The 26,993-nt window shown below is 44.5% G+C and overlaps 1 protein-coding gene across 1 annotated transcript; it reads right to left on the bottom strand.

Moving 5' to 3' along the window:
* Positions 1-26,993, bottom strand: LOC119182198 (phospholipid-transporting ATPase ABCA3). Its single transcript, XM_075870240.1, has 13 exons — positions 26,922-26,993; positions 24,193-24,403; positions 21,613-21,865; positions 20,390-20,442; positions 19,208-19,649; positions 17,039-17,460; positions 14,292-14,417; positions 10,222-10,404; positions 8,654-9,105; positions 4,503-4,690; positions 2,907-3,080; positions 1,710-1,923; positions 1-517 (listed from the first exon to the last, which is right to left on the bottom strand). Exons 1-13 carry the CDS (start codon positions 26,991-26,993, stop codon positions 254-256), a joined length of 3,054 nt encoding a protein of 1,017 aa, XP_075726355.1. The 3' UTR covers positions 1-253.

Consider the following 26,993-nt stretch of genomic DNA (forward strand, 5'->3'; position numbering starts at 1 on the left):
TCACAGAGCGTCATGCGTTTATTGCATAAATATCAAACTTCAAAAACAGACTGTTTCGCGATAATCGGTTAATAATACGGCAAAGTTATGCAACAAATAGAACTGGTCTTGCTCCGTCAGTTATATTGCCCCACTTCTCCAAAATGCATTACGAAATCGCTTAGCTTACAGCGTTTTATAGGAATTAAGGAAACGCAGTTCTTTATTGCGCCCCGTATGAAGCGCGTTGCGGTAGCTAAAGTTGTGCTACGTTTTACGCGGGGGACGTGGAAGCCGCAGCTGACGCTGGGGCTCCAGTGGAAGGTGACTGCCGCGGGTGTGCTGTAGGAGGGGCAGCATTTGCAGTAGCGGCCATTGTGGCCGCTTCTTGTGCTTTGGCGAAGTTCAAGAATATGTCCTCCAGTGTGTTCTCCGCCACCAGAGCGTGCTCCAGTTGGAAGTTCTTCTGAAGGTCCACCACCTTGGTGAATATCTCGCTCCAGGGCACTCTCACCGCGAGGTGGTAGCACAGAAGGTTCTGTAAGAAAATGAACAGTCAGGCATGCGTTTTAACATAATTGTGCATGCTAAACACATCATGCCTGAGGTATACTTTCACCACGAGGTGGTAGCACAGAAGGTTCTGTAAGAAAATGAACAGTCGTGCATGTGCTTTAACATAAACTTGTATGCTAAACGTATCATTCCTGAGGAATACTAGGTGCATAGAGGGCAATTTTCAAGCTTTTTTATAAACCAACCGCCAACAGATAGACGTTTCTTTGAATACATCAAAACGGAAAACGATGAATGAATAACGAAACCGCGATTAATGCGGTGTATTTGTGTAACCGGGCGTTTGTCTTCACATTGCTTTAGAAGCACCTCTATATCCTACGCCAATAATGTGTTTCTGCGTCTTGGTATTGCTCTGTCTTGCGCTCAGTATAGCTCCACTACCACAAAATTCGACAAAGTGCACAGCGCAGGCATCATACTGATTGTCTCAGAAATCGCGAGCTTGCGGAGGTGGTGACGTTCTGTTTTCAGTGGCGTGGTCACCAGGTGCAAGCTTTTGAAGTGTTTTCGGGATTTTCTGTCAAGTTTTTGAGAAAATTATTGGTTATTCAGGATTTTTGTATTCATTATGGGCAGAGGTATAGTCTCGTTGAAAGCTTTAATTAACTCGGCATTGATTTTTGTCAAGCATGTATGGCACCATAAAAAATGCCACAATGGGTAAACAAATCCCTAAGTAATATAAATAGGGATTTTATTATTTATATTGTGCACTCACGAAAACTAAACATATGTGCCAACTTAGTCTCCATGAAACAGTTGTTTTATTCGCTATTCGTATTGTGTAAGAAAGTGCAGGGTGCTTACCCTGCACTTTCTTTTGCCAAAACTTTGAGAATTATTGATGACATATAAAACTACTGCAGCATACCGAAAACTGACTGAGATGCCTTTGTATGACGTATTGCTCTTTAAAAAGACCACTACATCAAGCAATACTGTACTCAAATTACCAATATTCTCATTGATATTATAACATAAGGTCCTGATGCAAATTCAAGCTGAATGTGTGCGTGCATATGTTTGCATGTTGTATGTGAGGTTAGAAAAAGACAACTCCTAGTTGCCTAATCGTTGCTTTAGAACCTGCACACGTGCCTAGCCACTAAGGCTGTTTTATTTTGTCTGTAAGGACAAGTAATGGTAAGTACCTGGTGGCATTGCTTCAGCTCTATGCCTCTGAAGAGCTGCTTTACTGCCGCGTTCAGCATGGGCGCGTCGGCTGCGGCAGTGTGCTTCAGCAGGAACTCTAGCCGGAAGCCCTTGCCGAATTTCTCCCGCAAATGCTGGAGCGTGCCCAGGCACATCATGTGGCCCTCGACCATGATTGTAATGCGGTCGCAGGAAAATTCGCATTCGTCCATGCTGGAGGCAGTCAGTCATACAGAGCACACCATTGCAATAGTTATAAATTTATACACATATTTTTGCAGCAATAACCAATACCATATTTATTTCCTTGAATCGCAGTAGCCGAATGTGGACACCACGAAAGCATATTTAGCGAAAACGCCTATTGGTCATCTGTAATCGTCTTCAGCACTAGGAAAACCATACTATTTATTCGGTGAAGGCGTATTACTAGCTCAACTTACGACCACGTTCCCGTTCTTGCTGCGTTTGGCATTCGGCCTAATCGCCACTGTTACTCGAGTGTTCTCACAATATGTTGCAGCCTCTTGCGTGGCTCAGCGGGTGAGCCAACCCACCATGAATATTTGGTGGATGTGGCAAAAGCACTGTTTCGTGTGTGCATGAACTACAACGAGAGAAATCTGTACAAATACACTTCTCTAAGCTTGAGCAACAATGCAGTAGATCGAGATACATGCACAAAAAACATGATTGGTTATGAATACTAATAGTTGTACTAGCTACGCTATCAGCTATCTTAGTGAGATGCGTTTCAAAACCGTAGACAGGGAAGCCGTAAACACCAAGGCTCATGGACGTGTAGCCCGGTCTAACTCATTGATGATAATCTAGTAATGGTGCATACTGCCCGACATCAAAACGAGAACATCTTCTGAGCGTGTTCAATTGTTGGGATAATTGTTTGGACATCGTGCTTCGGGGAGCGTGAATTCGGTTAAGGAAACAACACAGCACAGAAAGGACGTCCGTAGGATACATGTATATATAGACAGTATCTGTTTTTGTTTTCTTAACCAAATCAGCGCTATCTTAGCAAAGCGCTTCAGAGATTGTTTCTCGGAGCATCAGGCGTGCAAGCGTAGATTGCACCAGTTATCTCTCTTAAGCTGTCCTTACCGTGATTGTCTCATGAAATATGTCGGTTTCTGGCCAACCTCTCAATGCTCTATTCAAGTGGATACGGTAGCACTCACTTGTGGGACGTGAGCACGAAAGTGGACTTCGAGCGCTTCTTGATCTCGGCGATGGCTCGGAAGATCTTGTTTCGAGACACGACGTCCACACCGGCGTACGGCTCGTCCAGGAAGATGAACGGCTGAAGGCCCAACAGTGCAGCGCCGATGGACAACTTCCGCCGGTTGCCGCCGCTGTAAGGGAAGGGTCATAAAATATTCACTTACCAATTCGAGCAGTTGTCCGTGGCAAACCAAGTAGGTCCCTTTGTCAGGCTTTGTCGCGATTCTAAAAGGAAATGATAGTGCCACTTCGCGCGTTTTTTTTTTATGACATGTAAGTGTAAGCGCTGATGCAGACTGACCTATAAATGCCCAAAGCAAGCCACTCTTTTTTTTTGAAATCAATATTTAACGAATGGTTTATTGTATGTTCACTCCACGTTCACGCAAAATCTACGCAACTCCAACCGTGAAGTTAAAAATGATCCCACTGCCCTATCACTTAACAGGTTTTTCTTAAAATTGTTTTTACGCATCTCTGTATATCCATAGGCGCGCGCCGAGTTCGCCGAAGAAGCGGGAGCTAATGCTCTTCGCAGCACTCTCCCCCTCCCCCACTCCTCCCCTTCTGTTATGCGAATTCTAAGGGGCTGTCTTTGCGCCCCTGCCCCTGAATTGCAACGCCCCCAGCTTGATATGTCAATGTGAGGGGCTGACTTAGTACCCCCTTCCACCCCTTCTTAGGAGACCTGGGAGGCAGCCTGCCCCCCTGGCTACCTTCATTCTCATGTCTATGATTACATCTGTATCGTACGCCTCGGCTCTACTGTAGTTAAGGTGCTTGTCTGCTTATTCAAAGATGTGGGTTAGATCCGAGCTCAGGCGGTCACATGTCGATGGTCGCGGGAAGGTAGAGGGCAGAATGCGTTGCGCCGTGAAAGCTCGTTAAAGCCCACTAGATGGTTGAAATTTCTGTAGCCCTCCACTACTGCGCGTCTGATGATAATACTGTCGTTTTGAAAAGTAACACGCCAATTGGTATTATAAAGCTCTATCTATTTGTATTTTTTAAAATATTTCATTTCTGACAGAAAATATTACAACTATAAGAAACGAGGCGCAGGTGCCAACACAAGTACGAAACAAGCAGAAGACAAGTTTGCCCACACTGTTTTCACCAAGAACGCCTAGCGAACGCAGCAAGAACGGCTGACAGAAAAGTCATGATGCGCGTATTCAGAGGAGCATGCAGCGTGAATGCCGTCAGGATATATTGAAATACACGATCCCACTCCGGGCGACCTTGTTGGTAAAATTAGTGTCAGCTATATTACCAAGACATCTGTTCTTGGTTTAGCATCAACAGTAACAACAAAATGAACTCCATATCTCACAAGATGAGCAGAATATACAATTAATATTTGTTATATTGAGTCCCAAAATCTATAAAGCGCTGTAAGAGCAAAGAGCAATAGTAAAATTGGTGATGCGCTGAAGTTCGAATGGTACTAGGAAGTTAGGTCAAAAGTGTCGCTGTTACAGATACTGAGTGGGGTTACAGGATATTCGAACTTTTCCCAAGACCGGTAAAGTATATAGTTCACATGAACGAACCTGTACACTCCGCACTGTTTCGAGGCGTGTTCCGTGAGGTCCACGACAGCTATAACACTGCCCACCATGGGCTTCAAGTCACTCTCGGTGATGCCCCGCAGCCGACCGACGAGGTAAAGGTACTCGTACGCGTTCAGTCTGTCCAACAGTCCGCCCAGTTGGAAGCAGTAACTGACCTGCGACTGCCACTGCGGTGCGTGAAGTACAAGAAGTAGAAATGTATATGTTGAGCTCGTGTTTGGCCATCTGTACCGACAAACCTTGTTTTGTTTTTAAAATTGACAAAAAAAAAACTCGAAGCGCTTAGTATTTTCTAAGACGGTGACAGCCAAAGCCCACTTACTATGCAGCATTTCAGCTTTAAACAGTTTTACTAGCCAAATTATATTGAAGTCAGAAGAGAGAAGCGACGATGTCACTCACTGCTTTTATTAAGGAAGATTGCACTATACAAGTTTAAAATAACAGTCTTGAAGAGGTAATCGACTGACATTCAGCCTGTATTGCATCAAAGCAGGTGATCACCAGCTTTTCAAGTGCGTCACCTGCTTCAGCTGCATTCTAAGTAAAACCTGTTGACACACGAGAACCAGGTATATATCTACGCGCCATGTGAGATTTTCACATTGGCTATTCAGTATAGGCATAGAATATCACAACACAAAACAAAGATTGGGGCGTAGTTTGCGCTAGCGGCGCAATGTTGGAGACGCAGTGGAGCTAATCGGTACCTAGCTATAGCTAAGATTAGATCCAAATTTTCAGCCGTCGGCACCTGTAGCTGACCTGCTGGTCACAGGATCGAATCTAGGCAGCGGCGGCTGCGTCTTCAATGTATAGGCGAAAATACCCGTGTGCTTAGATTTAGGTGCACGTCGAAGAGCCCCAGGTGGTGAAACCTTGGGGGGCCTTTGATTACGGCGTCTCACAACACAACACAACAACACAACAATTTGCGTAACGCAGTCTCTCTGCGGGACATCCAAAATGTTAAAACGTATTTTGCATATCAACGTGGCCCTCCGTCAGTTCATCGTGGTTAAGCGGGGGCACTAGTCTTAGAAGGCCAAAAATCGTAAAAAAATCGACTTCTTGAAGCTGACATTTTCGGAATCTGCGCCTACTTTTGCACTTATCTGAGAAGTTTCTAGCTTCTCGCGTTAATATTTCTGGCGCAAATTCAATTTATAACATCCCTGTGAGATGAATGTGAGCGCAAATTGACGCTAGAATTGCGCTTTTTCCGCGCCAAACTCCTGCCGTTACACACGAGCTATCGTGTTCATCTTGGTCTCGTTTGGAAGGGTCGTTCTTCATCTTCAATTTCCCGCCACCGCTGGCTCACCTTGCTTATTTGTTTTTCAGCAAAAACGCGTTATCGAGAAGCACTAGCGCGTGATTCAATTGGCTGCTTGGGGCACGTGACCAAATTTAAGCATCCGATTGGCCAAGGGGCGCTTTCGGCGTTTGCTTCACCATCGTGATGCGCACGGACATGCGCAATTTTGTCATGTTGCTACTGACTGCTTGCGGCTGTAAAGAAGTTCCGTGCTACAGTAATTTGTGAAGCAGGTGTGGCGGTCGTTCGTTCGCTGTGAACTTCAGAAAGATCCCCGCTATGGCTCAGGACAACGAGAATAACGAACTCGACGCGGTCAACGGTGGTCGCCGAGTCACCGGTGTAGGCCTAACTCACTTACGAGCCCGTTGGTTGCCGACAACGTGACTGAAAATGGCTGTGTTTTGCAGCCTCATCAGTTAGAGGACGGCAAGTAAAAAGCAGAAGTGAAGCTACCAGAGATATCAATCTTTGTAGTGACGGAACGGAAGTGCAGCCTTATCGCTAAACCCGCCGATGTTGTGGTTCCCCCCGCCTGACGAGAGGACCTTGAACTGCGCGACGGGTCGTCAGAGTGGAGTACGCCGCGCATCGACCAACAACAGAAAGTCAATCCGTTCACAGTGAACATGCTCGCGGCCCCCGCAACGGAGGCTGCTTTTAACGACGTGTTCGCAACGTTGTCGTGATCTCCGCTCGAAAATGCTGCAGTCTTACGTGAAAAGGAAACTAGCACCTCGGCACTCGCGTAGCCTCGAAATTGATGAGCGAGGGAGCAACTTTGCTTCGCGACATTTACGGGTGACTCATTCTGGACAAGCCGGAAAACATCGCTGCGTTCGGATCGTGGATGACGCACGCACATTTGTCGCACATCGCCGTCAGTACAGTCACCGAACTGATAAGCGGCCTCGCGGCAGACGAGCACACGGTGACAACTTGCTACAGGACTAGAAGAAACAACACGCTCGTACAAACAATCAGTCCTATTACATTTCCGGTGCATATTAACTGACTAAAAGTATGTGTGCCATGATATTTTTCCCTCGGATTGGCGAAATTAAGTTTTAACAGCATTATTTTCAAAGCACAGATTTTGACCACATTCTTTTGCTTGTTCGGTAAAAGTGGACCTAGGACAGCTGGAGCTGCAATTGTTTTTGCACAATGCAGCTAAATGTGCACAAAAAACAATGATGGGAGCTTATTTTTCATGGGCAGCTTCATTTTTGTTACTTTAATATAAAAATTTCTGTATTTGGTTACATGCATTGAACTTTACTGTGCTGTAATTCGAGAAGTACTCGTTCAATTTTCGATCAGCTTGCAGCATTGCTCTCCTTAGGCTTTTTAGCATTCATTTATATGTCAATGGCTATGTAATCAGAAGTGCATACATTTTTACAGTTAAAAATGTTAGAATTCTTTGTTTTCTTCATTTTCTCAAAATGGCAATTTTTTAAACCCTGCATGAAAATACTGCACTATATCTAAAACTACTACAGATACCAGAATATTTTATTTTACAGCATGAAGCTATATGTTTATAGCACACAACATAGGAAGCAGATTTTGATTTCTCTTGTTGCAAGTTTTTCAAACTAGTCTTTTGTGTGACCACACAATGGCCACATTTGGGGCTGTGAAGTTTAGTGTACTGTAAACTGAGAAATAATGACCCATTCAAAAAAGTGCTTCTTATGTTGCATGTGTTATGCTTTCTACTGTCAATCCCTATGTTATTTATAAATTTTTGACAGGTGGTTATTTTTCTATTATAATATGGACAATAGCAATTGCTATCTTGATTATTTCATTACCTAATGAAGCTACAGAAAAAGTAACTACAGTTTTAGAATCCGGAGAACAAACTAAGTAAGCATGCAAACTTGTGTCACATTTGGTTCAAAAATAAATGAGAGAGCCCTAAGACCCATGTCCCTCCTTAAAGGGATGCTAAAAAGAAATATTGACATGGTTTAGATGAATAGACTGCACTCCGAGAACTCTAATACCACAAGTTTCACTATCAGAAGTTCAATAATTGTGGTGAAAATTTAAGGTTGAAGTGTGATTTTTAAATATCGTAACGCAATCTCTCTGCGTGACATCCAAAATGTCAAAATGTATTTCTGCGTATTTCCACGACATTGCCTCAAGATTGTTATCTGTAACTTAGTATGCTATATCTATGACACCTACAGATGACAGTGTACTTTATTTTTATTGACTAGCGGCCACGTAGGACTCAGTAGACCCCTTCGAAATCTTCAATATGACGTCACGACGTTTGGTGCGGTGGTCTCAAGGTGGCGTCCCCCCACATTTTCCTTTCGCGCGCTTTCTCGCTTACCAAGTGTCTCCTCGCGGTAATAGTATGTTTTTCAGGATTGTGAATTCGTACTTTACCAATACGGAAACATCTCTGCTCTCTTTAGTGAGCGTTTGACTTCCGTGACTTGGCTCTGCCGCGATGCCACGCTGAGAGAGGCCAACGTGAACTCGTCTTTCAGGACCCCTTCAAAAGTGGCCCAGCAAGCAAGCTAATCTTCTTGTTATGATTGGTGAAGGGGGACGTGTGGTTTTGGGGTGTCGAGACGGTTGTTTGGAGTAAAGCGCACGTGTGCCGGGGTAACTCCATGGCGCATGCGCATATTTAGCGTTTTGTTTGGTCATTAGAAAGCGGCTGTACTTGCGGCTTCCACGGCAGCTTCTATTTCAAATACGTGAACAAGCGAAATTTAAAATGCTTTGTATGTGTATTGAGCGTGATGGAAACAAATACTACTCTCCGTCAAAAATAGGCACTTACTCTGCGGGCGTTCGCGCTGAGCTTGGCCACCGCAGTGCTCGCATCGCCGTACGACACGCTGATCAGCGCGGCCAGCATCTGGAACGTGGTGGTCTTACCCGCGCCGTTGACTCCGAGGAGGCCAAAGCACTCGGACGGGCGCAGGGCCATGTAGATTCCACGCACGGCGTGCAAGGCGCCGAAGTGTTTGTGCAGCCTCCACACTAACATAGAGTTGCTGACGTAGTCACCTTTCTGAACAGCAGCCTCCACTTTCTTCGCCTCCTCTGCGACGTCCTCGTCTGCGGCGGCTTCATCGCCCGGGGATGGGTCTCCGGCACTCAAGTAGCCCGACGTCTTGAAGATCATATAAGCCAGGAAGAGCAGGCCTTCCGCAAGAAGGAACGCCAACTCGAAGCCCACTCCGTCCGTGCTGAACTGCAGCAAACCTTCATCGCAATTCGGTCCGATGCCTGAAGAGGTAAAAAAATGGCGCCGAGCTAGCTTTTTTTGAAAAAGCAGCCTTGCTCTTGCAAAATTATTGCTATGAAGCTAATATAGCGATGATGTATATTTTATACGATGTACATTAAATTAGAAAGATTATAAACTGCAGTAGGCAAATTTAGGCGCATTTTAAGGTGCCGATGACTGCTTGTGTCGATATCTGCGCACGCTCTCCTGCATTTGGCTGCGTGTTGGAAGGCCACGCGACCAATCCAGCTTGTACGTGGGTCGATTTCTCGCCTTAGACCCGCATTCTTCAGTTGGCGGGAAGCAAGTTTTGTACGCGTCGTAAATAAGCCATAGGCTTTTGTAAACTATACATAGGCCAGTCGGGAAGGTGCATCAATGTCCGTCCTAGTGAGCACAATACATCTTTGAAATATTCAGGAGCGGCGCATCTCGATTCATTACAGAGTGTGCGGCTGCTACCCTGTTTTCAAGGAAAGTGAAGTTGTTTTTCGTAGTAGCAATTAACTCACTCGCAAAGAGGCTGAAGCACTTCATATAGAAAAAGAGCAGATCAGTGCGTCAGCCAATATTCGGTGTCGCTACATGAAAATGAGTTTGCCATTTTAGAATATGTTTCCCGATAATCTTTCTGCTTTTGGTAAATGGTGTTTCACTCGTTGCCATGAATATCATCTTGCCTTTCAGACACAAGCGTTGATCTATATTTGGTGCATTCATATTCTTCCCTATTCAATCAATGATTTAGTTGTGAATAAGTGCTTGTCTTGTGTTTTTTTGTCGTTCTTCATGCGCCTGAACCACCAAGTTACCAAGCATTTCAACCAACTAGCGGAATCGTTGATTCTATTGAAATATCCCACATATTTTGAATTCATCGACCACTTCATTCGGACACTTCAGTTAATGCTGACCTAGCAATGCTCCCTGCCCTCTTCTGGTCAGCTTCCCTCGCACTTTGCTAGCACGAAGGTCACCCTGAGTTTCGCCGCCGTTTGAGTTTGTTGCGGCAGTCGCTAAATTGCGGTGTTGATGTTCTGCGTGCGTTAAGAGCTATGAATGATCTTGACAAACTATACAAGTGAACCGCTTCACTGTGAAAGTTAATACTGCACCTCGCGGTAACTTGATTCCTTCCTTCTGCAGTTCCTTGCACTGCAGGCTCTTGTCCTCGTTGTTCCATATCTTGTTAAGTAGGGAAAGGAGTGCGTATGGAGGCACGCCGTACAAAAGCACTTGCGTGTATTCTGGCCAACCCAGCAAAACAAAGAAGGTACTTGCTGCAGTGACGATGGCACCTGAAATACAGTTCAGGCGCCATATCAATGCGATGTCCTTGATTAAGAAAAACAATTCACACAGGTAGAACTGCTGAATGCCTAAGCACGAGGTTTATAGAGACAAATATTGTCACGGCTTTGCCGCAAAGGCGAAGCGATGGACGCGGTAGAAACAAATTGGCAGGTCACGCGGAGAATGCAAGCACATAGAAAAGTGCCCCACGTTTCTCACGTACAAATAACGCATGAAACGCATTCACAAGTACAGATGAACGCGAATAAGCGTCTCAGTTGTTGCTTTGCTGTGTCTGAGGCGGTCGCAGTGACCTTTGTGCGCTCGTGATTACAACGGAATCGTTCCGGTGAAAGTTTAACGACAGCCAAGACATAAGATGCTCGCAACTGCGAGATAAGGGCGCACGAATGTGCGTTCAGGGGCGGACCACGCACTTCTCTCCCTGAGGCAAAGTACGAGTAGGAAATCAGGGTGCGCGCCTCTGCGCGCTCATTGCGCCATCCTGCTGTTCACGCTGAAAACACAATAGTTCCCCTCCGAGATGCCTTTCACCAGCGTTAAGTGGTAGGTATAAATAGCTTCCCGTTTGCACGTTGGAGGACGTACTTTCTGGTAACTCAGTGGTCAACGCCTTGCACTCCCGGTGCAGCGGTTCCAAGTTCGTTTCTTTGTGCCGGAGTCTTTTCCTGGATTTTTCTTTCTTTCTTGCGTTTTCATAAATATATATACGTATCTATATACGGTGAGTGACGCCAGCAGCAAAAACCGGTCGAGAGTGTTCATATAATTGCTACCGCCATAAAAACGCCACAACGCAAACTGTCACCTTCAGTGGCAATGAAAGAGTACAATACATTAGCGTTGCAGGACACCCAAGGGTACGACAGATAAGCTTGTAACGGCAATGACTCTAGAAGTTTCAGTACACTCTCGAAAAGCTACACAATTTAGGGCTCATACGCAGGCCACACGTGCTGAATCAATTGCCCTTCGAGGTTGCGTCTTTTCCCGCTAGTGTGATTGCACTCTGTGACCGGAGAACGCTAACTGACATTTGCTGAAAACCGCACCTGCTGGTAAGTGCAATCGTCAAACTCCCTTCGCGCAGACGGAGTGTCTAGCCTCTGTAGCAGTACCTCTAAAATATATCGGCTAATACCGAAGCTATTTTTGATAGTACAGTTTAAGCTATGCGAGGAATATTTGTATACCCTCAATTCTACTTTGCCTATCAATACTACTTTGCAATTCGCGTTCTCGGGCTGCTTACTGCATCAGCCATCACAGAGATGCCCAGCACACACCGTACAAAGTCATCATCTGCCACGTTTAAGCATAATGTATATACTAAGCGCTACTTTAGCTCGGAGGTTCGACTTATTGCAGTGGGAAGTCGTCGGAGCATTCATTTCCTAAAAGCTAGAAATTTCTGCACACACAACTAGTTGAAAAACACTACCATAAATAACAAGTAACTGCTGTGTTACTTAATTACCCACCGCCATAACCATAATTTTCAAAGTACAGTTCACTTTCTTGTGTATCAACGCGTCGTCAAAGCGTTTTTCGGGGGGCATCAGTACACTCAATCAAATTTAATGTATATTTCAATCTCTAGCCCAGGTATGAAACAATGCCTGCCAAATTAGTGTAATATAACTGCGGAACATGTGCGCCGTAGTTTCGTAGTAAGTAGCAGTGTTTTGTACTGGCAACTATGGCATTTAAATGACTCAGGACTAATTCCACTTTTTCGCGGTCTTGGAATGAATTGGGGCAGACTTTGGAAGCACTTTTACGGAATGGTATAGGAATGTCATTACATCTTTATCCTGAAATAGCGCTTTCTTTTGCGTGCTTTTTTTTTAACCTTTAAACATTAGCAGGTCAGAACATCACATTTGTCTTGGCTAATTACAAGCACGGTATACTCTGAAGCAACGTGCGCACTGCAATTCTGCTTTCATATAGACCGATTTGTTCCAAACTGTGTCGCTTTTCGTGCAAGCATGACTTTGTATCGTTAATATCCATCGCGCGCAACCATGGTGGTGGCATACTCTGCCGTACGCCTTCCAATTTTTCGAAGACGATAGTCTTTCTTCGAGACCTTCAACGGAAAAATTTTGGTCTGTCTGTCTGTACATTTCTCTGCTTGTCCGCACTTGAGGGTATTTTAAACGGCAACAATGTAGCCAAACGCTACTACAAACAGCCAACTTCATCTGCAGCGCCCACCAGTATCACTCTAGAATTAAGCATTCGTACTTGTGCAATTGTCAATTAAAAAGCAATTACTGCGCATATCTGAGGCACCATAACAACACGTCAATCTTATTTATGTGTGTGTCTTACTAGACAAGGCATACATAAGCAATTCTAGGGATCATAGCGTTTATCACGTTGCACTGACCATGCAACGCTTACACGAAAAGTCAACTGTTTCCAACGTTTTGCTAAAACGGCACGGTGGTGGCGCCTACCCGTCACGTTGCGTAGTACACCTTATCACCACTAGGACAGGCGCACAGAGCGGGCGCACTTTGTTTTTCAAGATAACTGCCAGATAGCGCTCATGTCTCACGTGTGACGAGACTTGATGTGCTCGTTCGCCACCACTGCACGCTCGAGGAACTCTAACGCAGCGCCTCCAGAATACCATTCACCAATTTTCTTGCGCAGAACATCAAATAAACGTATTGTTCACCCTCTTCAGACGCAAGACCATCGTCTGTTCACGACGTTTGCAGTGTAACATTCAGGTACGGGGCCAATTTTTAAAGACGATGGTCTTTTTTGGGGACCTTCAACGGAGAAATTTTTGTCTGTCTGACTGTCTGTCTGTACATTTGTCTGTTTGTCGGCCCTAACGATACCTCAAACAGCATCAAAATGCCAACACCATTCGCAGCGCCCACCAATATTGCTCAAGGTTTAGCGTTCGTAGTTGTGCGATTGTAATAATTAAAAGCAATTATTGCGCATATCTGAGGCGCCATAACAACACTTCGAAATTTTGTATGTCTGCCTTTATACAGAAGAGGCACACACAAGTAACTCTAAGGAATGTAGCGTTTGTCGCGCTGCACTAACAGTGCAACGTGATGCTCAAAAAGGTGTTTGCAACGCTTTGCTACGACGTCACGGTGGTGGCATCTGCCCGTCGTTTTGCGTTCTACACCTTATCACCTGCGAGTCTGGCGCGCATCTTTCTGCGCGGGCTGCACGCCTTCGTTTTCGAAGATAACTGCCAGATGGCTTTTCTGTCTAACGTGCCTCGATGCACTCGTTTGTCTCCGATACACGCTCAAGGCACTCTAACTGAGCGCCTCCAGAATACACTTCACCAATTTTCTTGCGCGAAACATCAAATAAACTTTTTGTTCACTCTCTCCAGACTTAACACTATCGTCTTTCGACTACATATTTGGTGTAACATGCAGATCTGGAACCATTTTTTTCTTCGCCATTCCTATTTCTCCCTCCGAGCAACGCTGCACACGAGGATATGTAGGCATTGCCGCTCTAATCAGCCAACGCTTATACATTGTGAACATATCTGTAGATTGCTGAGCCTTCAATATGGCGAAAACGTGCAGCATGGCCGCCAGATGGCAGCTGATTTCGCATAAGTTCATAGGGCTTCATTATGCAACTTCTGTTCTGCAGCAGTACAACATAGCCGCCTTCCTATTAGCGAGACCGCAATCATGAGACCCGCCTGAAACTATGAGCGTGAAATTGTAAGCGTATGAAAAAGGCTTTGTGCCCCCCCCCCTATTAAATGATTGTCCGCACAATGTTTAATAGAATATTTCAAGGAATAGCGTGACAACCTAAGCATTTCTATGCTAAACATCAGTTGCCCGTAAATCGCATCCCTGCTTACCTCCGATATAGAACCATAGGAAAACTGAACCCACGGCAGAACCTGAAGCACTCGAATACTCCGCCTTCACGTAGCAAACGCCAATAGCCACTGGCCCAAAGGATAAAAGAGCACCGAAGAGCAGAGCTAAAAGAAAAAAATGAGCAAACACAGTGTATAAATATACTTTTTTCTCTTGCGCAAACGTCTCTCATAAATGCACACCAGGGTGATTTAGTGATGGTGGGGCTCGGCTGCTGTCCCGAAGGACGGGGGATGGAATCCAAGCAGCGGCGTCCACCTTCCGAACAAAGTTATATATTTAGATTATATTTAGAAGCGCTCCAGTATATATAGGTGCGTGTTAATTCACCCGAAATTTCACAAATTTTCACAGCCTTCCTCTACAGTAGCTCTACAATCATAATATGGCTCTGGGACGTAGTAACCCTACAAATGTTTGTCTGTATTAGGAATCGCCATCACTTTACTTTTTCATTAAGCGGTCTCTCAAGGTTTTGAATAGCAATATGAAAGAACACTGCATGAATAAAAGATGTTATAGTAAACGAAGCTAGCTATTGCATGTTTTGGAGCATCACTTGTGCCAAAATTGTTAAAATTTTAGGCTACCTCTTTGCACATACGTTTTGAGTCGAGGGCGTTCATTCGGCTTATGTCTCTTTCAACGGAAATATGCTCGACCAACTGCTTTAACTTAAACGTTGCCCCTAGGTAGTTTTATCCATGTTCACAACATTTTTAAGTTGCTTCGGAGCAATGAGACAAATCATCCTCTGAATTTATTCTGTGTAATATAGCGTTATACAATGATCATCCCCATTATTGGACTTCAAGGGATCCAAATAAAGAGTTCGCCTAAATAAATTTTACTAATATTCACTAAATCAAGTAAACAATAAAGGTAACATTTGCTCTCAAGGTACTTCTGTAACTTTCTGCGATATATTTAGTAATTGTTATTTGAACTGACACCCTGAAATCGCAAGAGACAACGCTATCCAGAAAGACCGCTTTTCTGTTTATTACATGTGGCTCAGCTTGTCTCCGTGACACGAGGTTTCCTTTGTATATACCGTACAACCCAAGCTAGAAATATAAGATTTGAACCTGTCTCATACATTAAAACTTCTTTGTCACACTTTTTTGGTTATTGATCAAAACTTGAAACAATTTTCAAATATTGTGGCTCTGCCCTGGTACTGTAGAGGACGTGACGCACCACCACTTTGATTCGGTGGCGCTGCATGAAGAACAGTCTTGCCCCGACACTGATGTGTTAGCTATTTGAGGCCGCACGCATCAAATATGCCAAAGCTACAGGGCGCTGAACTCAAGTAAATTGATCTCAAAATGAGGATATGACGATATTTATAGCGCGAGAACAAAACGACGACACAGAGACAAGAAGGACACGAAAGACATCGTGTCCTTCTTGGCAAGACTATCGTCATGCCATACCAACTAGCCCAAGCTGCCACACCTCAAAATGAACCTTGGTCCGCAGATTGGGTTGGTACCACAAACTTCCCCTACTCTGTAGTTCGTTAAACGAAAGATTTTTGTCACAGAGTGCACAAGTAAACCACCGGCAATATTTTGAAAGTATTCTGAAACATTAGTTAAAGCAACGTTCCTGCCCATAAGAGTTCCCTGTATTTCACCGATATGGCGCATTGTATTCTACATTATCAATTGGTGGCCTGCAAGCAAATGATGACTTAACAAACAGCCCTAACACGATCTAATCATACTGTTAATCTCATTCCTTTTTCTTGGTGTTTATGTTACCGACCAATTGGGATGTAATTGCTTCCTTGCGCAAAGTGCACCTGGAGAACTGGAAAATGCCTAAATAATTTTAGAACTTTCCGATGAAAGTGCTTGCCAAACACAAACACCAATGTTGTACTGGAACTTACATATTCCGCTAGAAATAACGCTGGAATCTGCAATGAAACATTTGGGAAAGATGACGCGCTTTCAAATTGTCACTTTACCGACGCCTGATGCTCTGTTCGCCGCTATCAGTGCCAGTGTGTGGCTTTTCGCTTACCGGCCACAAGTTAGGCCACCAAGTCTACTAGAACATGTTCTGGCAGACTTGGTGCCTTAAGGTAGTATACGAGGGATTATTGGTCAGCGGCCAGCTCGATATAGGTTCGTGCTGCGTGACGCCAAATAGACTGATATTGAGTGTTCGACACTCGCCGCCATTGCTGCTAGGGGCGCTGACTGACAATTCAAATATATATCCAACAATGTCGATGGGGGATAGCCTCCGTGGTGGCGTAGTTGGTAGAGCATTGAACGCATTATTCAGAGGTCAAAGGTTTCGTTCCTGCTCACAGCTTTCCCTAAAGTTTCCTTGCATTATTGTCTCCTATGTATTAATATTATTTCGTCTAACTAGAAAAAGGGAGTTCTTAAGTAGACGTATAAAAGAAAAGCTCTCATGAAAACTGAAACACTTACGCATCCTTCATACGCTCGTCCTCACACACATCTTCCGTCCAGCTTTCTGCGCTCATTTTGGAGGTCTACGTTTAATTTTTTAGTGGTAACAATCGTAGTCTACGCAGTTGTACAAAATTTATAATGTAATGACAGGTCGTCTAAGCTTTTTTTCAATCATTGCGTTTTTGATGAGCGTAAAGCTTGCTAACTTGCTAATAATTGAAGCTGCGTTTTATAGTTGTTCACCTATTCTCATTTCCGTACTAAAAAACATGGAAATGGTTCTTTACCAGCTGTGCCTAACGAGTAGAAGCTGAAGGCGTAGTGAATGGTGCACCATGACGCGCAGTACACGAAGTGGCACGCGAAGTCGAAGACGAAGTGGGCAAAGATGAACTCTGTGCCCGAGATGCCCGTCATAAGTTGGACATCCCGAGCGCCACCTAGTCGCTCGTCCACGGGGAACGAGGCGTACGCGGCGAACGACATCATGTAGGTCAGGGCCGCCACAATTACCCAGTAGAGCCAGCTCACTACTCTCTCTATAAAGAGGGCTAGTAAGGGTTCGAAGGGAACGGCGACCAGGTAAGTGACCGTGATGTTGTTCTGCAGCGTCGGCTGCGCCGCGAGCACGCGCAACCAGGCGGTGTACACGAGGTTGATGATGATCGGAGACGTGATAGCACTCGTCGGGTTGGGCATCATGCGTATGCTGCGTGCAAGAGAGATAATATCGCCGTGTCAGAACTCACGGTTGCAGGGAAACACTTCGCACATCGACTGTACACGCCATTTCAAAATTTCAAAAAATATGGTTGCTCCGGAATTTCCAGAACTTGTAAGTAAATTCTTCTTGACCTCGGGGTGTGAACATGTCACATAATACGTCAGTGACGACTTCACGACAGAGAGAAAAAATTAATATATCTGGCTGGGTAGAAGGCATGGCTGACATCCCAACCTAAGGTACCTTCAAGGCTCAAAGGCATTACAGACAACAGTAGTAAGTAGTAACAGTGGCACAACAGTTAGGTGAGAGTACAATACAGCAAGATTTCGGTGCAGCAGAGCAGCAATAATACACCTTAGTGACACGCGAATATGCGTTGTGGTTTGCCAATACATTTCTGAAAGCAATAATAATGTAAATACAAATGAGCGTGGTGTTCGTTTGATAATTAGGAAAGGTTCTCACTTGCTAATAAGCAAGCACTTGTATACTACTATGTTTTGTCATCATTCATGCCCTTGTTTGAAAGGCTCACTGCATTCGTCAACAGTTTCATTTAACAAACAGCACTTTGCTTTTCTCAATAAGTACCCTTCAAAGATTTGACTTTGTTATACGTAGGTTCAGTTTTCGTTAAGGGACTCCCTACATTTCAGCGAGCAGAAATATGATTGTTCTGCATGAAGCTCATCAGATATATGTACATAAGGATCGTCAACTCGTCAGGGGTCTACCACACGAATAAGGTCGGCTCGCAGCATTCCCGGCTCGACTACCTTTTACCAACTCACGTTTATTCATTTAGACTTTGCAACTCGATTGCACATTTCTTTGTACTAATCTTCGTAAACTGAGTTCATAGGGTGAAACAAACTGACATAAAAAAAGCACTGTTTCCTGGCTGCCGAGCGCCCATTCATGTAGTTTGACACTCAGTCACTTTCTAAACAATGACGTTCGCCGCCAGAAAAAACAGTGTATTGCGACGGCGCAAAGGCCGCCCATTTCGAATGAAAATCTCGCATTCCCTCCATCGCTCAACAATGGAATCTTTTGTTGGAGCCCCTTCTAACGATACGAGCCCCATTGTTTCCCGCGTATCCCTGGAATCTCCGTTGGGCACTTTTCACGCGCGCTATGGGGGCAACACACACCCACGTGATTTGCGGTCACTTTCGAGCCGTTTTCAAGACAAGTAGTTGGCCCTGGCTTCACTGAACGCCTCCGCCACTAATCATCAGACTTGTTATTCTTTATGGCAATGCAAATGTAACCCTTGGCTATCAAGCTGCCATAGACCATCTTCACCTACGCTGAACCGAATTCCGGATAGATATTGTTTGCGGCCGCCAAACACCAAACATCAGCTGTCTAGAAAACACTGTGACTGAGTTTTATCGCAGTAAGTCTAGCGAGTACTTTAAATAAATTGAACGCCTGCAAGAGCGCACGTGCAGAGCTGACTAGATGCCCAGTAAGGTAGCACCGTAGAAAATGCGGCTTTTTCATAATCACTTTATAGCTCACGAGAACTGCAGGCCGCGAGCTTAAGAGAATGAATTTATAAATGATTAAGATGATTTATGGGTGCTTGCACATTTTTTTTGCTGTATCTGAATTTCTTGTGCTGTTAATGAAATTTTGTTCATTTTCGCTACGTGCACGTGCTTGCGTTTATAATCCAGATGAACAGTATCGTAACGAATATGTAAAGAGACGATTCGCTTACGTGTTAGACTGAAAGGCCACAGCCATTGGATACGTCAGGATGTAGGCGGCGAAGTCATTCTCGATGATTTCATGGAGCTCCTTGGTGACGTTTCCGGTGGCGCGCACGGTGCAGCTCTCGGACTCAATGAGCACCCGTAGTGCTTTGCTCAGATTGGTGGCTGGTGCCTCACCGAGCACTACTGTGGAGTCCGGGAAGTGGGTGCCCAGTTTGATTGGGACGTCCAAAGTCTCTTCTTGCTTCTTCAGAGTCTTCAGTAGGCTCTGCTGTGGTCTAAGCCACGTAGCCAACGCTAACAGCACAAGCGGCCCAAGGAAAAATACCACGTAAAGGTCCCAGCTGCGCACGAGGCTTAGTAGCCGCTTGTAGAACAGGGCGCTAAACGATCGCGTCATTGTGCGTTGTTTGCTTATGGGTTTCGAAACAGCTTCGATCACTTTTTCTGCAAAGGGAATAAGGGCGCCATTAAGTTCATGACTTGGAACGAGTTACACCAAATTTATACGTATGTGACGTCAGCATGTAATGTACTTACCTTGTTCAGTTATCGCTACAAGCCCTAGACAGTATACTATAGCACTAGAATACGATATTTATATGTCCGTTGTTAAGTTAGGTTGGCCTCTTCAGATGGTAGATAAAAAAAAAGTCTTGCCAAGGCATGCTGTATTGAATGCATTTTTTTCTCCTGAATGATTATGCTTCTGGATGGAGTAGACGCGAAATCTTTACATGCTGAGAAGAGCCATCTGCTCCTAATAACCTTACACACTGATACCTGAGCATAGAGATATTTTTACTGTAAAAGTGCTTCTGGTATGACACAAGAGAAGAGATTAGCATAGTCTTGTTATGCACTGTTAACTAAAACGCAAAACGTTATGAGATATATGAGATATTGCAAGTGGATAAATATAATATTAAAAATGAGGAAATGTACTTCGGCATACTAAGTGTGTCACAGTGGGCTAAATAACGATGTTCGTGGGCAAATATTGTTTCCACTTACAAGGATGTTTTAACTTTCAAACAATGGCTCGTCAGCGCTACACTTTTGTCAAAGAGGGTTAGGATTCGCCATACATGATAGCATTACCACAGAAATATCGGAGAAAGAAACGAAAGTGAAAATGATTCCGGTAGGAGAATGCCGAGCTTTCAGAATAGCAGTGCACCACATACCATCAACAGGATCTTCTCGGCCCTTTCCTCCAGGTGCCCAGTCCATGTTGATCCTAGAACAAGAAGTATGCAAAGCTTCATGTGAGCATCGCGAGGGGTTGGCCTGTCTTGCAGTTCTGACAGCTTTTGCGGCTCGATATTCGCGGCTAGGCGAGCACCATGCCCTCTCACCAGCGCCAACTGCGCTTGAAGGCATGCTACGGTTAGTTGACCCATTCACTGGCACATGCAATCACGCTTCTGCTCTACTCTCCCTTCCACACCACGTGATATGCTTCATACATAGCTTCGCCTTTGCTCTCCTCCTTTCTACACTGCTTCAGCTTCTCGGCACCACTACGACTTCGCTTCCTAGGAATAAGCTCGCCACACCAGGCTTGTCTCTCGCCCACCAGTTTCACCCATGCTATCTCTTTTTTCGTCAGGCTTTGCTCTCGCAGCCTAACTAAAAAGTGTGGGCGATGATCCCTCTACATTTATGTCGACTTCAAAAAGCTATGTTGCAAAGTGCGAAAATTGCAGAAACACACTGGGGTAGAAGAATTTTAACCTCCTTAGTCCTTAAAATGCACTAATAAAGAGGGTTCTTGCAAAACTGAAATTCTTGGTTTCTTACCCTTAAAACAAATGCAGAAAAATTATGAACTCTAAAAAGTGAACACTTGCCTCAATATGGGGTGGTACCCATTTGGGCACACCTCAACTTTTGAAGTCTCCATTATTACGTGCCAGAAGAGTATCAAACCAAACTTGCTTTAAATGTGATCTTCATGGTGTGCGCTGGTAAAGGAATGTACTATAGACGTTGTCATTCACTTTACAACAAAGAAAAAAAGCTTTCCCTTATTGCCAAGAGGCAGCGCAGCGCTCGTGCAGTACTCTAATATTTTGGTTGACTCATTTCTCGAATATTACTAGACACATGGCGCCACTACTCGGAACTTAGCAAAAGCAAGTCATGCTTATTGTGGCAAGACAAGTTTGGCCACGCGGATATTTAATTGTGGTGATGTCTAGCCACTGAAACAACGGTACTTAAATGGATACCCTGGGGCTGAGGAGGTTAACTCTACAGCTCATTAACACGCTAGTAGTGTGAAAAATAAACCAACAGTGGCAAGAACGATTTTTAAACATATGTTGGTAGTTGTACGCTGACATGAGGCTTTATGCGCTTTTATTCTTCGATTTTCTGATTCCTTGATGAATTCACTCCAACTTACTTCAAGTAGACGTCTTTCATGGAGGCGACGCTGACTCCTATACTCGATATACCGAGCCTTCTCATGGAACCTTCGAGCATCCTAAACATCCCCGGGAAGTTCTCATTTTCCATAGTGCCTAAAGTGATACAGACTTCTTCTTTCTTGTCGTCATCCACTACTGCATGGGGTATGGTCCTCTGAACAACAGCCATGGCATCATGAAGTTTGAACACTTGCGGCACTTTGGTGAACGTCACCTTATAACCAACACCTGCATGGATAGGAAACACAGTTTATCGGCCTTCGTAAGGATCAGAAAGTGCATTGATGCACTTCTGATCACCGTTTTACATATAACTCGCCGTTGAAGTATGCAGAGTGTTTATTTTGTAGGGAAGGCGGGAAGCGGTGCACAGAGCATGCGTGAATGTAGTGATAAATGGGCATAACTTACGTGGCTCATTCTTAGATCGCACAACACCTTTTCGACGAATTTCCAATCGTATTTTCATCATCCACCAATCAATTTCTTTTTATCTGTTTGTGAGATGCGGCAACATGTGCCTATTCTCTCAACGCTTGCTGGTGGATCTTCAGAAATGACGTTGACACGTCGGACAGTTGGACGGGCTATTACTATGGTGGCAGCCCGTTTGCGGAACAGATATCAAAAGCCGGCTGCGCTTAAGCGCCAAATTGCATGAGGTGTTAACAGCATCACACTGGTTTGTATGAAAGTCAAGTCACATGACCAGTGCCTCATTCTTCTGCTTCTTTATGTAGACAGGGTGAACTGCCCTGCTTAACTGCAACTTACTCTATTGAACGTTGTGTAATGGTTCGTAACGATTCACAGCTAGTTGAGGTAAACAGCTTGAAAAAGGAAAACAGAGTAAAAAAAATAGGCAACCCTTAACCTTCGTTTTTAAGGGTTGAACGCGATAGCAAAATCCGGCCATTAGTGCACCCTTCAATCGCTAAGTGCATACTTTATTCATATGTTTCGTTTCATACACACACACGCACAGGAACACGCACACAGTAGATTGGACCAGCGTGCGCTAGTATCGCTGAATGGGCTCGTTTTCATTGTGACACTTGTCGAACAAAATGCGTTAAAAGGGCTCTGAAACACTTTTTCAAGTAACCATGGAATGAATTTACTAGAAGACCTTATTGCCTCACGAATTCAACGCCGCAAAAGTTCTAAAGAATCCGTCCAGTGTGAGTGGAGTTACAAAGGTTTGTCGCATGCTGCAATTGCATTATCTGTTCTCTCGTCCCGACGAAAGCGCTGGAAGCTAAGCTGGGAGGGGTGGCAGGGCAAAGAAACTATGGCGCCTCTTGACATTGAGCACTTTTTTTTTTCTTCGAATGCGCAACTTTTTCATTGTGATCGCGCGCACACGCGTGGACAAATAGTGGCCTCCCGCGGCTATCTCGGTAACTTCATTTTTCGGTCACAGATGCACAGACGACTTTTCGCTCACAATCAACGACGCCGACGCCGTTGGTGGGTTTTCTGTGACAGGAGCTCTTTAACGCAATCAGGTTAAAAAAGATACAGTAGTGAAGGATGGACACAACAGGAAGAATATCTTGTGTCATTCCTTCACTCTGTCGTTTGTTTTTGCGCTGTTTTTCTCGTACACAATCTTTATAACTATGTTTTCCTTCTTATGGTTTCTTGAATTTCTCTGAAAGCCTTCAAAATAGCGGAAATTCGATCATTGTTCTATGCCCTCACAATTTATTGCCTAATAATAGAAGGCCCGTGTGCTCAGATTTGGGTGCACGTTAAAGAACCCCAGGTGATCAAAATTTCCGGAGCCCTCCACTACGGCGTCTCTCATATTTATGACTGGTTTTGGGACGTTAAACCCCGCATATCAAATCATCCATCTAATAATTGACCTATGACGATGGCTGACGCTTAGATTGCGTCAGTCATAGCAACTAACTTTTTAGTTAGCATACATAGGAGGTTGGTTGATAATAATAACCGAAGTGCTTCTTGCAAAGAGTCCTTTACTGTTTGACATTTCAAGAAATCGATGTGTTCTAATTGTTTTGGAGTCATAAAATTTCATGAACTAACTGTAAAAGCCGAATCTAGCTTGAGCGCAAGTAGCATGCGGCTAATATGGCGTCACTAATTGCCAAGATTACTCTAGTGTGGGCTGTACACTCTTTAACCCACGTGCACTTTTTATGCCAGAGTGATAAGCATGCCCGGTATGGGCAAGTCGATTGTTTTTATGTGCGACTTATATCGTGGACATCTCTGAATTGATTGGCACTAGCGCTCTTCAGCGTTTTGTATTTGGTTTCGCCGGGTTAGTCGGCGAAAGTATAAATTATCAGCCACCCAACACGAAAATGTCGAAGCAGTAATGAATCCTTCGCGGAAAAAGCTCCCGACGTTCTCCCTAGGAAGGCGATGAGTAAGTACTGCATTAACCGTACTGTTTAGGATTTTCATGCATATGACTTCATACAACCTGCATTGCATGTATGTATATTGAATCATGAACCAGTGCCAAGCATGGCTAATTGAGCTAGAAGTGAAAGGGGGGGGGGGGGAGGGTATAAGCTTACCACATGCTTTTTTGAGGAACGTTGTCGATCCAGTGCACACAACCACGCCGGCAGCCATGATGACTATCTGATCAGCAATGGCATCAGCCTCCTCCATGTCATGGGAGGAGAGAAGAAGGGTTCTCTGCTTCGCTACTTTCTGCAAAATGTCCCACACATTACGCCTCGTTTCTGGATCCATGCCTGCCGACGGCTCATCAAGAATTAGCAGCTGGAAACATAATAATTGTTTACGACAACTTAGGCTTCTCAAAATTGTAAAACGGCAGTGATGCACTGTGATCACTACCACTGTAGTTGTCAGATAGGAGTAAAAAGTATACGTGTTTAAATACGTATTGACACTTATTATTTTGAAACCACCCACTGTAGGACGTACAGTTTTCAAGAGTAAAAAAGAATCTTCCTGCTGATCTGATTCAGGAGCAGACGTTCACTCTTGGCTTTCTGTCGTGTTTCATCCACAAGACTATCGGTGCAGGTAAGGAGTATATGTATGTTGGCTCCCAGGTGTTAGCCGTCAGCCCTAGCAACTTGGGGACGGCGAAATCTCTCACAACGAGAAGAAGCCACTGCCTGCCTGGAATACTTGCTGAATTCAGTCTTGTTATTGAGACTCACCCAGAGGACTCCCACGGGAATCCAGGCGAGTCACACTAAAGGAGGGACAATGGCCTTTTTTGGTGCATGTTTTTCATATTCCCCAGACACTAAGATCGTTATATAGAGAATTGTTTTAGGGTAAGGGCGACTGGCCCAACCACATTGGTTGGGTTGCGAGCATCAACGAACGTGTTGATGGTCGCCAGCTGCGAACAGTTTACTCCACGCGGAGGTTCCACAACAACCTAGTGCGAAAACAAGGAGGAATCCTTTGCGACACGGCAAGAGTTCAGGCTACAGCTCCACGACGTTCATTGCTGCACCGAAAGAAAGAAGAGCTGAGCAAGCAATCTCGTATCGGAACCAGTGGTCCAACCAGGGAGCCTCGTTGTTTGTCAAGCGCATGATATGACTGTTCAGGCGCGCCTGGTAATAACAACCACTGCTTGTTACAGTGAAGTCGCTGTGCAACAAAATTTCAAAGAACTTCCCTTGGCGCAACGACCTGATGACAAGAGTTCCGGTTTCACTATTTTTCGTCAGTAAAAAAGATTTCGCCGTTGTTGTTGGAAATCATGTTGTCATCGACGATTATGTCACCCGTGCCGATTATTAGGTTAAGAGCGCCACACTAGCATCAGAGCTGTGGAAACTTGCCACACCATTGCAACGACTGCCGTTGTGCACAACAGGTGGCCATCTGGTGAAGCAACTGGAATGTTCACCGCATGAGTTAAAATTCATGCGTCGATTTTCGTGGGGTCTTCCCTTTTGTTGTCTGAGTGTGGCCAGACAATCATCCTGGGAGTGCATTTTCTTCGAAAATACGGCGCATAACTTACCTCCGCAAGTTATTCGTATTGTTCGGGGGCTGTTTTTGTGCTTAATTGGAAAGCGCCCCTTCCATAAAGACAGCGTTACGTATAGGCGATGATTTTGTGACTACCGCTTTCAGCAGCCTCTTTTTAGCTGTGCGATCGGGACAGACCATGTCGAACGTTGTACTCGTGTAGGCAAACTTGTCTTGCCTTTTTGTCACGACAAAAACGCCTAACCTGGGTAATCTGTCAGCTACGTATTCTATTCACAACCTTAAGCAAGCAATATTTTCACCTTGCCTGACACGCCACCATTGCAGACAACATTCGATAACAACATTAGACATTTTTTTTGCATGTAAAAGCAATACAGAATTTCCCTGCATGAGGCAAAAACTAAAGGCTAAAGCCGAAAGACGCCTCACCCCCTAAATCCGTTGAGCAAATTGTTGATCAGGGTTTATCAACCTTACCAGCAAATTTGTCTGGCGACCACACTACTGAGGCGTTCTTTAACACACTTGATGTAATCTAGGGTATGCCTTGAAAGCAACGAGAAACACTTTTTAACATACTCGACTCCTTTGAAGTCGGCCTCGCTACAACGTCGAAAGTGTTTGCGTCGTGCTGCTCTGGTTGTTTTGAAGCAGACGTCAATTCCTAGAGTTCTTTCTTTTTTCACCAAGGACCACATAAAATGCTGAATACATCGGGCCTAGAAGCTTTGCTCTTTCTTCAAAGTTTTATTTTTTAACCTGGTGTACATCATTAGGTGTAAAAACGAAGTCTTATATAGGTACTTTTGACCACTACAAAAGTGATTTTATCGCGTCAAAGGTAAAAGGAAACGTACTGCCAGCATCGCCAAATGCAAAAAAACACATAACAGATGGGAGGCACAGACAAGTAAAAACACTACCTGTAGCCCCTTGCTTTTAGTTGTACTTCTTCCTTACTCCAGCGCTGCTTGTCTCCGTTACAATATCAATGTTCAGAAGCAAAAACATTTATCTATTATTAGGACAATTCAACAAGGCCGGGTATTTCTAGTAATTAGTACAGGCAGCAACTGCTCTTTAAAGTAAACTATAAATGAGCAAGCAAAGGTATGCAGCAACTATATAGACGCAGTGAACCGTGGGACGTAACAAATGTATAAACACCAGGTGAGCAATTCTGTCGATTAGTGCGATAGCAAGTTAGTCAGAATGTAGTGACTTTGAATAAAACGATCCTGCTCATTACAAGAAACCGCTAATCTGCTCGCAAAAATGACTGGCTTTTGTTTTATATATCAAAACGACTTACATCTGGCTCTGAAACGAGTGTCATTGCCATGCTGAGTCTCCTCTTCATACCTCCAGAGAGTTCCTTGGGCAT

The sequence above is a fragment of the Rhipicephalus microplus genome, chromosome 8 (genome assembly GCF_043290135.1).
Source record: "Rhipicephalus microplus isolate Deutch F79 chromosome 8, USDA_Rmic, whole genome shotgun sequence".
Lineage (NCBI taxonomy): Eukaryota > Metazoa > Arthropoda > Arachnida > Ixodida > Ixodidae > Rhipicephalus > Rhipicephalus microplus.